The sequence below is a fragment of the Pisolithus orientalis genome (assembly GCF_024613125.1).
Source record: "Pisolithus orientalis strain OTSU chromosome Unknown F5J12scaffold_12, whole genome shotgun sequence".
NCBI lineage: Eukaryota > Fungi > Basidiomycota > Agaricomycetes > Boletales > Pisolithaceae > Pisolithus > Pisolithus orientalis.
The window spans coordinates 437,087-449,480 of record NW_026260793.1 but is presented as its reverse complement, the minus strand read 5'-3'; the positions used below and the strand labels follow the sequence as shown (position 1 = coordinate 449,480).

The 12,394-nt window shown below is 48.2% G+C and overlaps 5 protein-coding genes across 5 annotated transcripts; 2 read left to right on the top strand and 3 right to left on the bottom strand.

Moving 5' to 3' along the window:
* Positions 1-8: 8 nt before the first annotated feature.
* Positions 9-1,416, top strand: F5J12DRAFT_719652 (WD40-repeat-containing domain protein; the record flags this gene model as incomplete). The annotated part of the gene is made up of 7 exons (XM_051741180.1): positions 9-238; positions 292-339; positions 391-478; positions 531-783; positions 843-915; positions 970-1,038; positions 1,086-1,416. 7 exons carry the CDS (start codon positions 9-11, stop codon positions 1,414-1,416), a joined length of 1,092 nt encoding a protein of 363 aa, XP_051600488.1.
* A 53-nt stretch (positions 1,417-1,469) lies between these two features.
* F5J12DRAFT_719820 (uncharacterized protein) lies at positions 1,470-3,550 on the bottom strand (the record flags this gene model as incomplete). Its single annotated transcript, XM_051741196.1, has 6 exons — positions 1,470-1,668; positions 1,734-2,098; positions 2,158-2,518; positions 2,578-2,601; positions 2,662-2,694; positions 2,745-3,550. 6 exons carry the CDS (start codon positions 3,548-3,550, stop codon positions 1,470-1,472), a joined length of 1,788 nt encoding a protein of 595 aa, XP_051600487.1.
* A 171-nt stretch (positions 3,551-3,721) lies between these two features.
* F5J12DRAFT_66821 (uncharacterized protein) lies at positions 3,722-5,097 on the bottom strand. Its single transcript, XM_051740209.1, has 3 exons — positions 4,755-5,097; positions 3,994-4,708; positions 3,722-3,940 (listed from the first exon to the last, which is right to left on the bottom strand). The coding sequence occupies exons 1-3, from the start codon at positions 5,087-5,089 to the stop codon at positions 3,764-3,766; spliced, it is 1,227 nt and encodes a 408-aa protein (XP_051600486.1). The 5' UTR covers positions 5,090-5,097; the 3' UTR covers positions 3,722-3,763.
* A 17-nt stretch (positions 5,098-5,114) lies between these two features.
* Positions 5,115-6,056, top strand: F5J12DRAFT_827140 (uncharacterized protein). The gene is made up of 3 exons (XM_051745542.1): positions 5,115-5,509; positions 5,561-5,798; positions 5,854-6,056. The coding sequence occupies exons 1-3, from the start codon at positions 5,159-5,161 to the stop codon at positions 5,991-5,993; spliced, it is 729 nt and encodes a 242-aa protein (XP_051600485.1). The 5' UTR covers positions 5,115-5,158; the 3' UTR covers positions 5,994-6,056.
* A 1,754-nt stretch (positions 6,057-7,810) lies between these two features.
* On the bottom strand, positions 7,811-9,412 carry F5J12DRAFT_892190 (uncharacterized protein; the record flags this gene model as incomplete). Its single annotated transcript, XM_051747555.1, has 5 exons — positions 7,811-8,291; positions 8,356-8,465; positions 8,512-8,910; positions 9,012-9,203; positions 9,251-9,412. 5 exons carry the CDS (start codon positions 9,410-9,412, stop codon positions 7,811-7,813), a joined length of 1,344 nt encoding a protein of 447 aa, XP_051600484.1.
* Positions 9,413-12,394: the final 2,982 nt, after the last annotated feature.

Below are 12,394 nucleotides of genomic sequence, written 5' to 3'. Positions count from 1 at the left end.
TATTACTTATGGCCGTCTCGGAGTCGTACGACACCGTGCTGCCAGCGGACTCCGTCGAATTCTGTCCTCACGAAGATTCTCGGGATATCTTTGTTTGTGGAACATACAAGCTGGAACATGAACGGGCCGCCGATGTTACCGTGAGCCCGAATGAAACCGCGTCGGAACCAGAGAGTTCCGGCCAGTACCGTTGGGGAAAATGCTTCGTATTCAAAGTGACAGATACAAAGGCCAAGCTGTGGTCAGTAGTCTTCCATAATTTCCGTCTGGCTTCAAAACATGGGGATTCAGCACCTTGATCCAAGAGATGACCTTGTCCGCAATCCTCGATCAGAAATGGTACCTCTAGGGAATGGATTCTCATCTTCCTCATGCTCACCCTTTTTTCAGGTGCCATAGATCACGAACGAGTACTGCAATTTTAGGCATTGCCGATTCAGAGGGGAGAATATCTGTTCAGGAGTGGCAATCTCAAAATGTATCACGTTTGTCTCGATCTTTCCAGTCGACATCTTAATCCTGTATTGCAGCACGCTTTTCGCTGCTTACAGAAGATATCCTGCGCTTCCGCGGACGTTTTATGCTTGTCGTTGGATTGGTCCAATAGGCGTTATCCAAGTGATCATCTGGGATCGTTAATCGTGTCTCTTTCAGATGGATCCCTTTGTCTTCTAAATCCTTCCTCTCCACATGGCCTTGTTGTATCTGATGTGTGGAAGGCACATGTTTATGAACCTTGGGTCGCTGCGTGGAATTATTGGGAGAGTTCCGTAGTGTATTCTGGTAGGTGCCCCGTGAGTGCAAGGCGAGATGTTTGACCGCGACTCTTCAATGCATGATAGGTGGTGACGACCTGAATCTGAAAGGTTGGGATGTCCGTCAGCCCCTGCACCGCCCAATATTTGCCAATCGATCGTACGTGTCGCCGACGTGAACTTCAATGATGTAGTCTGTCAACATATCTAAGAGCAGGTTCGATGCCGGAGTGACTAGTGTTCAAAACCATCCATACGTCGAGCATCTACTTGCAGTTGGCAGGTGGGTGAACTCTTTGGCAGCTATTATCACGGACCAACTTTCCTCAGTTATAATAACGCCGTCCGGCTTTTCGATATGCGGAAGCCCTTGTCGGCCCTCATCACCATGGATGTTGGTGGGGGTGCTTGGCGTGTCAAATGGCATCCATTACCAGAGCGCAAGAATGATCTTCTTGTTGCATGTATGCACGATGGTTTCAAGGTTGTCAGCACAGACCTCAAGGAAATCACGATGTCCTACGGCATCGGAAAATGCTTTGATCAGCATGAATCACTGGGTTATGGTGTAGACTGGTCTTTTCACGAAGATGTCCACGAGGAGACATTGATTGCAAGTTGTTCGTTCTATGATCATAAGTTGTGCCTGTGGTCTGGGTAATAGCAGTGTGATATGTCACGATCGTTAACATAGGTGTTGAGTGCCAGTTAATTTTAGTTTCGGTGAACATTCCGAGGCTGCTGGACATCCGTTCTAGGGTCATCAGTGGTACTCTGTTTGCGCTTCCTCCAGGCAGTGGCATTGAGTCCCTTCATGATGAAAGCTGCCATCCACCCTGCAAGGCCTCTTAAGGCATCTGGCCTGTATACCGCAGTTGTCGAAAGAGCTGCCATCGAAAACGTGAATATTGCACTGCCAGACGTGTTTTTCATTATCAGCTGCCCGTTTGACCAACTGCTAGTAGATAGTGACTATACCATTCTACAAACTTGGCGGCGGGAGACTTGATCCAGTTATTGGGTATAGAAGCCCTTAAACCTTTCGGTAAGACGTATAAAGCCATGTCGCCCCTTCTCTTGGCACTTTCGATGAATATACTAGTGCCGCACACGAGTGAACCAGCGAAGGCACCACCATACGGTCCATCCCATGTATCGTGGGATATATTGGGGAGTAGTCGCGCAAGAACTAACGTCCGTGTCATACAGACTGCGAACCAGTAAGAGGATATAAATGCGGAGAGGAAGGCTGCACTGCGCATAGCAGAGGCAACACGAGGGATAAAGCAGCCAGGACGTAGAAATGATCTCGGCTGGGTAAGTAGAAGGGGAGTGAAATATACCTGACCATGCGACCGAAGAAGAGAATGAGACTACCTTAAGGCTTGCAAACAAAACTCACGGGAAGATATATGACGAATGCCTCCATCAATGCGTGAACAGCCCTGAATATCGCATTGGCAACACAGCTGTCTGCAAGACCAAACCAAGCAACCGCCCGGCCATGGACGAGCTGGCATGGTAAACCGCCGACACTATCTCTGCCATTCACTCCGAGCGCCGCCCACGCTCTACTAGCTGTTTGTCCACCGTGGGCTGGGAGAAGTTCGGGATTACCCCAGGACGTAGGATACCCAAGGTCAGAGGCCAAGGTTGAGGCGAGCCCATGTTGGTCTGACCCGTGAATATATGACCAATTCCCTTGTCTCACTGCACGTAAGAGTTCTAAAAGTCGCCAATCGACGCGAGCAAGTCTGTCTATCCTGGGAAACTTGCATTATTTACCTAGCAACACGCATCATATTCATTGGTTTTTCCATACCATCTGACATAGGAACGCGGCAATCTGCCGCATTGGGGTTGACACTTAGAAGATTCGAGACAACAGCCATGAAGAATTAATTACCTTTGCGGTTCGTAGAAGAAGCACCACATAATCCTGGTAGGACAATGACTAAGAAGGTCAACTTCAGGCCGCTATTAACAAACCTTGCGCTACATGCCCAGAAGAGCAAACTGTCAAACCATGCATTGACTCTTATGCGCTCCTTGGAAAGAATCTCAGAGGTAGCGATATCGTTGCTCGGCTCCCCTTCTGAGGAAGGACCTCGAGTCTGCACATCTCGCGTAGGAGCACTCACACAGCGAGAAGTGGCTTTATTCTTCCCCGACAGCAATCTTGACTGTACGAGTGCGTCCAGTGCATGAACAAGCAACCACAGGGTCAAGTCTAGAGTGGAGGACTTCGTACCGGAACGCCGGTGCGACGATGAATACGACCGATCCCTCCGGTGTAGGACGGCTGCACCTACACCAGAGGCCATTGCATTCATCGCGAATACTTTCTGGTACGCAGTGAGTTTAGAGTCGAGAGCTTGGATGGAACCCCTAAGGGTATGTTTGAACAACAAGGGGAGAGAATGAGAGGAACGCCGACTGGCGGGCGCAGAAGACTTGGGTTGCTTCTTCAGGGTTTCCCACAAAAGTTTTAGACACTGGCCACCCCCAACGGCGACGGCAAGGGCAAACGGCAAGCCCCTTGAGCATAGTTCCTTGGATAGTGCGAGCTTCAGAGCACCTAGCCTGTCCTTCAAACCTTGAGGATCCCTGACAAGTGCGGTTGCAACTGGGAGAAGAGAGGGACCAAGCAACAATGAAGAAGCCAGGATGTAGGTGCGTAGGGTGATCTGCACGGCGAAAGAAGCCTCGGGAACACTCTTGTTGTGCTGCTCAGTTCTTTCGTTTGCAGGGTTCGCGACAACGTCGACATCCCAGGTGGCCTTTGATGAAGACATCTCCCCGTCATGTAGCACTTGTTACTTGCGTAAGGAAAGAGAGCGAAGAAAAAAGACAATCCACGTGTACATGTGCCATTGCAAATGGAAAGGACCGTCGGTTGCCAGGACGAAGTTGGGACCCACGATAGGCTTCGTGATTGGACATGATATGTACTGCTTGTATCACAGCTGGTACTTCACTATCTACTCATCATGGTTTCATGGGGGAGATCAAACACTACTCTCTAGGAATTTGTTGAAACCACCTGCGTAACTCCAGAAGTCCACGACCTCAGGGTATATATTCTCCATTTTTCTGAGGTCGTCCAATAGTCCAGCAAGCCTTAGCAACTCGAGGAACTGTGCGCGAGAGTCAGGAAAGACAAACATTCGAATAATGGAATTCGCCTGTGATAGCTTTTCAGAAGTTGTACTGCAGACATCAACGATGGTCAACGCACGTGGCTTTGAAGCATCGTAGACAGGTACGGCAACGGGGGCGGGTTTCCCCTGAGTAGCTGACTGTTGCAATGCATTGCCTTGGAGGGACAACATGACTGGTCTCCATTACTTTGCTTACCCTTGCCCTTTAGGTCGCGAGTGTCTTGGGTAATGTAGGGATCAAGCCAGGTGCGCCAAAGCTCAAGTTTGCGTCCGTCGGAGCCAAGATGCTTCATCAAGCTATAACAATGCTGCCAATCTACTTGCGGAATTCCCTGCCATAGAGGACCTGCCTTGTGCTCAAGGGAGTCCAGCGTTGTCTCCGAAGAACGTGCGGCAGGAGGAAGCAGAGACGCCAGACCCTCAAAGTGATTGTCGGCCGACCCGAGGAAGTCTGATTTCCAATTGGCTGGTCGCATCATAAGTCTAATCCACCTTCTGCGTCTCACCCACGCGCCGGCGCTGAGGGGTCCAATCTCCGCGCGCCAGTGCTTTTCGCGGAACGACCAGTTGTACTCAAATCCGTCGTGCTGCACCTCCCCGAGATCCGTGCGCATGTCAATCAACCATGCCTTAGACACCCAATGCCATGTTGCATCGGGAAGGGGATAGTTACTGAGTGAGACATTCGGCTGCTGCGAACGTTTTGTGCTTGCCTTGGGAATAGTAAAGGGAAAGGGGTCAGTAGGGAGAAGAAATAGGCTAGAGTAATAAGGCGACGAGAAGATGGTCAATCTAGAGTATGTGAGTGAGAGGCGATGTGAGAGGAACAAAGACCTACCCTCTCTGGTTTTCATATAGGACAGCCCAACGATATGTATCCTGTTCTTCTGAGGAGTCTGGAAGTCTCTCTGCACTTAACGTTATGCTCCGAGTGTCATCTTCAGATTGCGACAGTAAACGGTTATCCTTCAGAATGGGGGGTCCCTTAAGGTGCGGATTGAGCCTCTTCTTTGAGCACACTCTGCGCAACGAAGCGAACAAGTGAAAGCGGGATTTTGAAGCTAGTCGACGACGTGCAGGTTCGGCGTTTGCTGGGTCGTCTGGCTGTAATATTGCATGGGAGGGCTGGAGTTGGGAGGTACTTGCGGGACAGTCATCGTAGTAGTACGTCATGATATAAGTTTAGCCGCCTGTCGGAGCGGTTACATTATTACATATCGATTCCACCTGCACCATCCGGCCATGTTGCGTCTCTCAGCGCACTCGCTACTTGTCAGCAGGGTTGCCCACAGCCCAGTTTGTCTACGAGGCAGGTTCCGCTCAGACCTCCAATCGTTGAGACTGGTGTCAACCACGCACATCACCTCACTGACCAGGACATGTCCTTCATGCGGAGCACTGCTCCCTGCACGGCTACCCGTCTGTCTGTCCTGCAACTGGATTTCCGGAGTTCACAATTCGATCCCTTTCCATGAACTGATGGGGCTGCCGTATAGCCCGAACCCGTTTGTGGTGGATACCGCTCTCCTCAAGCGTCGCTTTTTGGAGGCCCAGCGGATATGCCATCCCGATGCATGGGCTACGAAGACCGAGGTATTCTCTTGACCATGGATTTTATGCGCATATGCATCTGACGTACTGAAGCCAGAAAAGGAGGCAGCACTCGAGCTATCCAATACTGTAAACGCAGCATACAAAACCCTAACTTCCCCACTTCATCGAATAGAGTATATCCTGAAGCGCAATGGTGTAGAATTGGAGGAGGCGGACCAATTAAACGATTTCGAACTCATAAACGAGATTATGGAAGCCAGGGAGGAGATCGACAACGTGCAACCTGGAAATGCAGACCGACTACATGGGTTGCGGGACGAGAACAACGGTACCGTAGCCTGCGTTCAGTATAATGCTAATCCTGCTAACAGTTCTTGTACCAGCTAAAATATTGCAACTGGTGAAAATGATAGAGAGGCTGGTTGCGAAGGCTGACTGGAGGGAGACAAAGAATGCCGCCATAAGGCTGAAGTACTTGGACGGAATAGAACAAGCAATACGGCGACGACTGGAGATTATGTAATACTACAACAAACTATAGATTCTAATAGTGGTGCTCAAGGTGGCACTGGATGGCTCTGGAAGCACTCTGGAAGCACTCTGGAATTGGCAAATTCATGAGCACTGCCAGGATGGAGTTTGAAAATTATGCCTCCCTTTTGGTGATGCCCTGATGGTCTGTTTGCTTGCAGGCCCTCTTATCATGACCCATGGCTTCATCAAGTGGACATGCTTGTCAAGGAAGGCCTCCCATAAATGCAATTGCTGGTGATGGACCATCCTCACAAGTATTTCCTGTGAATCTCACTGGGAGAAGGAGTAAAGGGAAGAGCCCAGTGCTCAATGAGCATCAGACAACCACCTCTGCTGGCAACTCCTGCACTGAGAATATCCAGCCAAAGAACATCAACTGGGATGCCCCTCATACTGAGATACTTGTTCAATGGCTTCTTAGCCATCCTGCCAACTGCAGGGTTCTGTTCAGCAACAAAAACACAGGAGAGTTTCTGTTATGCTCCAATGTGGTGGCTTCATCAAATGGACTAGACATGAAGTGAAGGAGGGACACACTGTGGGCCAAACTTGTCATAACCCCTATGGATCCACTACTAACCCTGACTTTGATAGGTTCCCTCTGTTAGGAGTTCACACCCAATGCAAGGAGAGAGAGAGAGAGAGGGAGAGAGAGAGAATGGTTGAGGGGATTTGCAAGGTAGCAAAAAACTAAGGATACAGAGTACCATACTCTAGCTATATACCTCCCTGGAGAGGGCTCACAATAACTCTGTAACTGGTTAATCACTGTAGACAGTGGCATGGTGGTTCAAATAGCATTGAAGTAGATGTTGTCACAACCTACCCAGGCAGCATTGTGGAGTAAAGCCTCCCAGTTGCTCACATAATTCAGTCAACCACAGTCCTGAAACTGGGACACCTGAAATGTACATTTTCCCTGAAAGTAGGACTAACCAATGTCAGCCAACAGCCCTGAAAGTGGGTTGGCCCCTGGAAGTGGTGTCAGCTGACACAGCCCTCAGCATGAAGGAGCTCCCTGGAAGGGGTGTTGGCTGACATCACCTAAGCATGGATGAGCTCCCTAGATGTGGTGTTGGCCAATGTAGCCTCAGCATGAGGAAGCCCCCTAGAAGTGGTGTTGGCTGACATCACCTAAGCATGGCCCAGCCCCCTGGAAGTAGTAGTGGCTGACCTAGCCTCAGCATAAGGGAGCCCCCTGGAAGTGGTATCAGCCATCACAGCCTCAGCATGAGGGAGCTCCTGGAAGGGGTGTTGGCCATATCACCTAAGCATGGATGAGCTCCCTAGAAGTGGTGTCAGCAGATGTAGCCTCAGCATGAGGGAGCCCCCTAGAAGTGGTGTCAGCTGACATCACCTAAGCATGGCCCAGCCCCCTGGAAGTGGTAGTGGCTGACATAGCCTCAACATGAGGGAGCCCCCTGGAAGTAGTATCAGTTGATGCAGCCTCTGCATGGCCAAGCCCCTGAAAGTGATATCAGATGACCTAACCTCAGCATGGGCCATCCCCCTGGAAGGGGGTCAGCCAATGTAGCCAAACCATGGCCCAGCCCACCAGAAGTGGTGTTGGTGGACCTTACTTAAGCCCAACCCAGCATCAGCAAAGCATGCAGCAGACATGCAAAATTATATATGCATATCAGCTGTGAAACCTCCAGAATAAACAAGGATCTGTTTCTTCTATAATTTTCAACATATTTTCTTAGGAAAGATGGGACATTCTTACAGTATGGGCCATATCATTGGATTCATTCTTTATAAACAGCCCATTTTTTATGTACTGTGTACTTTGGAGGTATATGTATTTTACAAATTTTCTACCAACCATGCAGATGACTTTTTTCCATCTGGTAATTTTTTGGCTCCTTGAGGCATAGAAATGGTATAAGTTTTGGGTGGCAATGCAGTCCTCTCCAAGTCCTTCCCACAATCAGGATACTGGCTCTGATAGGAATAAGTTGAATCAGCACTAGCAGCCAGCCATTCTTGTATGCTCCCACACTGAGGGCATTGAGCAGGCAAGTTCTGACCCCAAGGTTTGATGAACTTGTCAGTCCAAATGTACCTTTCCACCAATACCCTCCCTCCTTGAGACCCCCAAAACATGAGGATGATGTTTGAGTGTTTACCCAGCACCCCAAAGTCCTTGAGGGCAGCCTTGACTGTCTTATCCATCTGTTGAAAGCCTTGGATGATGGTAAGGTCCAAAACACTCATGAGGAAAGGAATGGTGTTGACAGGGAGTAACCTGTCTGCATCAAAGAGGAGCATTGACCTTGGCTTGAAGCTGGAATGGTGGTGAGTGACAAATAAGTGCTCAGATAGAGGACACTTACTGGTTCATGGCTGACTTGAGGTCTTGGAAACTCTCCTGATGCTTGACCAGATATCCACACACCAGGAAGATGAGGTCACCTCCCTCAACAACCTTGGAGAGGGGTGTGAGGAGAGCCTCTAAAACCTGGAAATGGTGAGGTGAGAGTAAAGATTGAGAAATGGTGACTCACCTCAAAGACCTTTGATACAAATACCTGCCCATCCCTACTTCCAGCAAAGAGATCCCCACTTTGTTCTTCACTGTGGGTAGTGAAGAAGAGAACCACCCTTGCATAAGGGGCCAGGAAGGAAGAGAGCACTTCAGCTGCAGTTTCATAGGCAGCCCTAGATTCCTGAGTTCCCAAGTCATAAGGCAACTGTGCAAAACTGTAAGTGCCCTCTGGTTTGAAATACCCTTGTATCATGGATTGGATGATATGGACTGGGTCAGGGTCCAGGGTCAAGCCATCCAGGTGAAGGTGGTTGATGGCTGTGGAAAGGGTAGCCACTTCAGAGGTGGTAGCATGCTGGAATGTGCCCATGACAGCAGGGGGCTTGCTGAGGGCATGCTTGTCACCCAGATAGAAGCCCTGTATTTGGAATTAGGTTGGATGGGGGAAGTTTGGATGGACTTACATAGTAGGGCTAAGGAGTTCCATGTCTGGTCCTCTTCCAATGACAACTGACATACCTGAGGAGAAACAAAAGGACTTGAGGTGATGAAATAGGGTGGTGGGTGAACATACCTAAAGGAGACACCAGGCTGGGTGATCTGTTGAAGGGAATCTTCTGGAACCACCAGACACTTGTTGCAGACCACCCTCCAGCAGCCCATGACATCACACTCCCATAAAGTGCCCCCATCCCTACACATGAGACAGAACTGAAAGAAGATATGAGTATCATGATCAGAGGAAAGAGTAAACTCACAGATTTCCTTATCCTCCTCTTCTTGACTTGAAGTGGAGCCCTGATGGCATTGGCAGTGGCAGCCTGGGCAGCTTGTTGCTCCTTGGCTTGTAAATTGACCAGAGAGACTCTGCCAGGCTTGTCACCAACATTCCTCTTGGAAGTTTGCTTTGTCCTTGCCATGGTAGTCTAGCAGCACAAGGTCAGTACCATGCAACCAAATACTTGGGGGAGGGAGACAATGACAGAACATGGGTAGACCCCAGCTGACTTGGAATATAATGGAACAAGGAATGGAATTATCAATATAAATGTGTACACTTCTAGACAAGGAAGACAGGGGAAAAGTAGGTAGGATGATTTATGTTGTGTATGACACAGAGGGTGGTGGGAGAGGGAGGGATCAGCCAAGAAGACCTGTCAGCAACCTAGGATGAATGTGAGAGGCAGCTTAGAACTTACATACCTTGTTTTGGCTTGGAAAGAGTGGGTGGGAGGAGGGGGGGGAGATGACAAAGCTAGATGGAAAGGAAAGTGGTTAGTAGGGGGGGAGATGCACCTGGAAAAAAAAAATCATGTACTTTTGTTTTTGGGTGGACAGTGCTGAGAAGAGGAGGGGGGGGGGGGGGGGGCACCAACACCCAAGAATTACGAAGCTAGATGAAAACAAAAAAGATTAGTGAAAGGTTGTGGAGAAAGAAATTATGTACCTTTTTTTTGGTTTGGAAAATGAGGAGGGGAAGAAGGGGAAGGGGGGGACACAGCACCAAGAGCACACAGCTTTTTTTGGTGTGGAAAGGTGGCAAATGGAGGGAGGGGGACAGTCAAAAGGGAAACAGTATTTACAAAGCTTGGGTGCAGCCACTCAGGCTGTTGTGGCATGTTTGGTGATGTCACATGACAGGTGAACAAGGGAATGAGACACTCATGGGGATGTGTGGGGGATAAGCAATATCATTGCAGAACCAAAGGTCAGATGTTGGGTCAACAAGACAGCTGATTGGCAGTGGGGCTGATGTTGAATGCTCATTGGTGGCAGCCTGGTACTTTGGCTCATTCAGATCACATTGTGCCTGTCCTGGTAATTTGGATCCACCAATCTTTGTTCACAAAAAAATGTGTTCATCCATATGTAACTCCTACTGGCAATAGAAACTATGTAGATTGTTACCAAAAATAGTTATTATCTCATCCTAGGGGATCTGCTACATGCAGTCTCTGCTCCAGTGAACATGGGGGACAAGTGATTGAGTCACTGCTGATGGTCAGATGGGCCAGGCCAATGGGACAGCCAATGTCACAGTAAAGCCAACATTGAATGTGGATATGTTGGTGGCAGCCCAGTGTTTCAGCTCATTCAAATTACATTGTGCCTGTACCAGTAATATGGATCCACCAATCTTTGCTTGCAAAAACTGTATTCATCCATATGTAACTCCTACTGACAATAGACACTATGTAGATTATTACCAAAAATGGTTATTATCTTGTCCTAGGGGATCTGCTACATGCAGTCTTTGCTCTTGCAAACACAGGGGACAAGTGATTGGGCCACTGGGCAACAAATGGTTGGATGCCAGGCCAATGGGACAGCCAATGTCACAGTAGCACCAACATTGAATGTGGATGTGTTTGTGGCAGCCTGGTATTTTGGCTCATTCAAATCACATTGTGCCTGTACTGGTAATTTGGATCCACCAGTCTTTGCTCACAAAAGCTGTATTCATCCATATGTAACTCCTATTGGCAATAGTAACTATGCAGGTTATTACCAAAAATGGTTATCATCTTGTCTGAGGGGATCTGTTACATGCAGTCTTTGCTTGAGTGTCCCAGACACACACAGGACAAGGATAAAGTGATGTCAGTGAGGAACCAAATGCCTGATTTGGACCCTGAGCAGTGAATGTGTCACACTGTGACACATGGTTGTTGACATTGAACTCCTTTGTACAGCCCCTTGGGTAGTTTTGCAGATTAGCAGTGGAACTGTATAGTAATCAATATTGATTGATCTGAAATAACAGCCTTTCTGCTCTGCAGTGACACATGCCACCAGCCCTTGGCAAGTAATGACAAAAATTGTATACAACTCCAGCAATCCAGATGGCAAGTGACATTTGGTTGTTCAGTCACCAATTTTGCATACCAAGTACAATAGCTATTTAGGGCATTACTTGTCAGTAATAATGGTATGTTGATTAGGAGATCTAGGCTAGATCAGCCAGTATTCATTGAGTCTATTCTTGGAACAAGAATATGCTTAACATTGTGTTGTGAATGACAGATTGACATTGCTTCATACTGAATGGTGACACATGACACATGATTTCACAATCACAATGGGCAGCTGAGAGCCACACCTGCAAGTGGTTGTTTGGTGATCTTGGCATGTACATATTGGGAATTGAATGTCTGGTGCAATACTGAATATTCAGTACAACAGCTGGTGGCTAATTCACTCACAACTGACAGCATTTACCAATAGCATACAATGGCACAGCAAATAAACACAAACAACATGTTCCCTTATAAACCTGGCATGTGCACCAAAACCACATGTTCATCACTTTCTCTCCCCCCAATGATCCCTCCTGCCTTGTTGCTACCTCCAACCTCCCCTCCACCCTCCTTGTCAAGTCCCTCATTGCATCTTTGCTCCAAAGGTTCATCATTTTGTGTTCTTTCACTGATCCACCTTGCCTTTGCAGATTACCTCCCCCTTGAAAGTGTGCTGCAGGCACTGGACAGGGGGGGGAAGTCCCTCAGTCATCTGTTGTGCCTGGCCAGCATGACATCTGACTGGGGGACCTCTTGGGTTGTGGGGGTTTTCATCTATGCTCACTCATTTGGGCTAGCAATATGGGAACTGGGGGACTTTTCATCTGTGCTCACTCATGTGGGCCAGCTTCTCTACTTAGGGTACTGGGGGATTACTGATGTTTTCTATTAGTTGTGCTGTTTCTGTGATATCAGGTAAATGAAGTTCCTATTCATTTTTTTATGTTGCACAATTGACTGTCTTCACTAGTTTTTATACTACTGTGGTTTTGGTGTTTTTTTACTTGAGGTATGTGTTCACCATTCTTCATTGAAGGAACTGACTCTATTGTACAGGTTACTGTGCAATTTTTGGGGTTTTTGGTTGCATTTGAGGATGTTGTT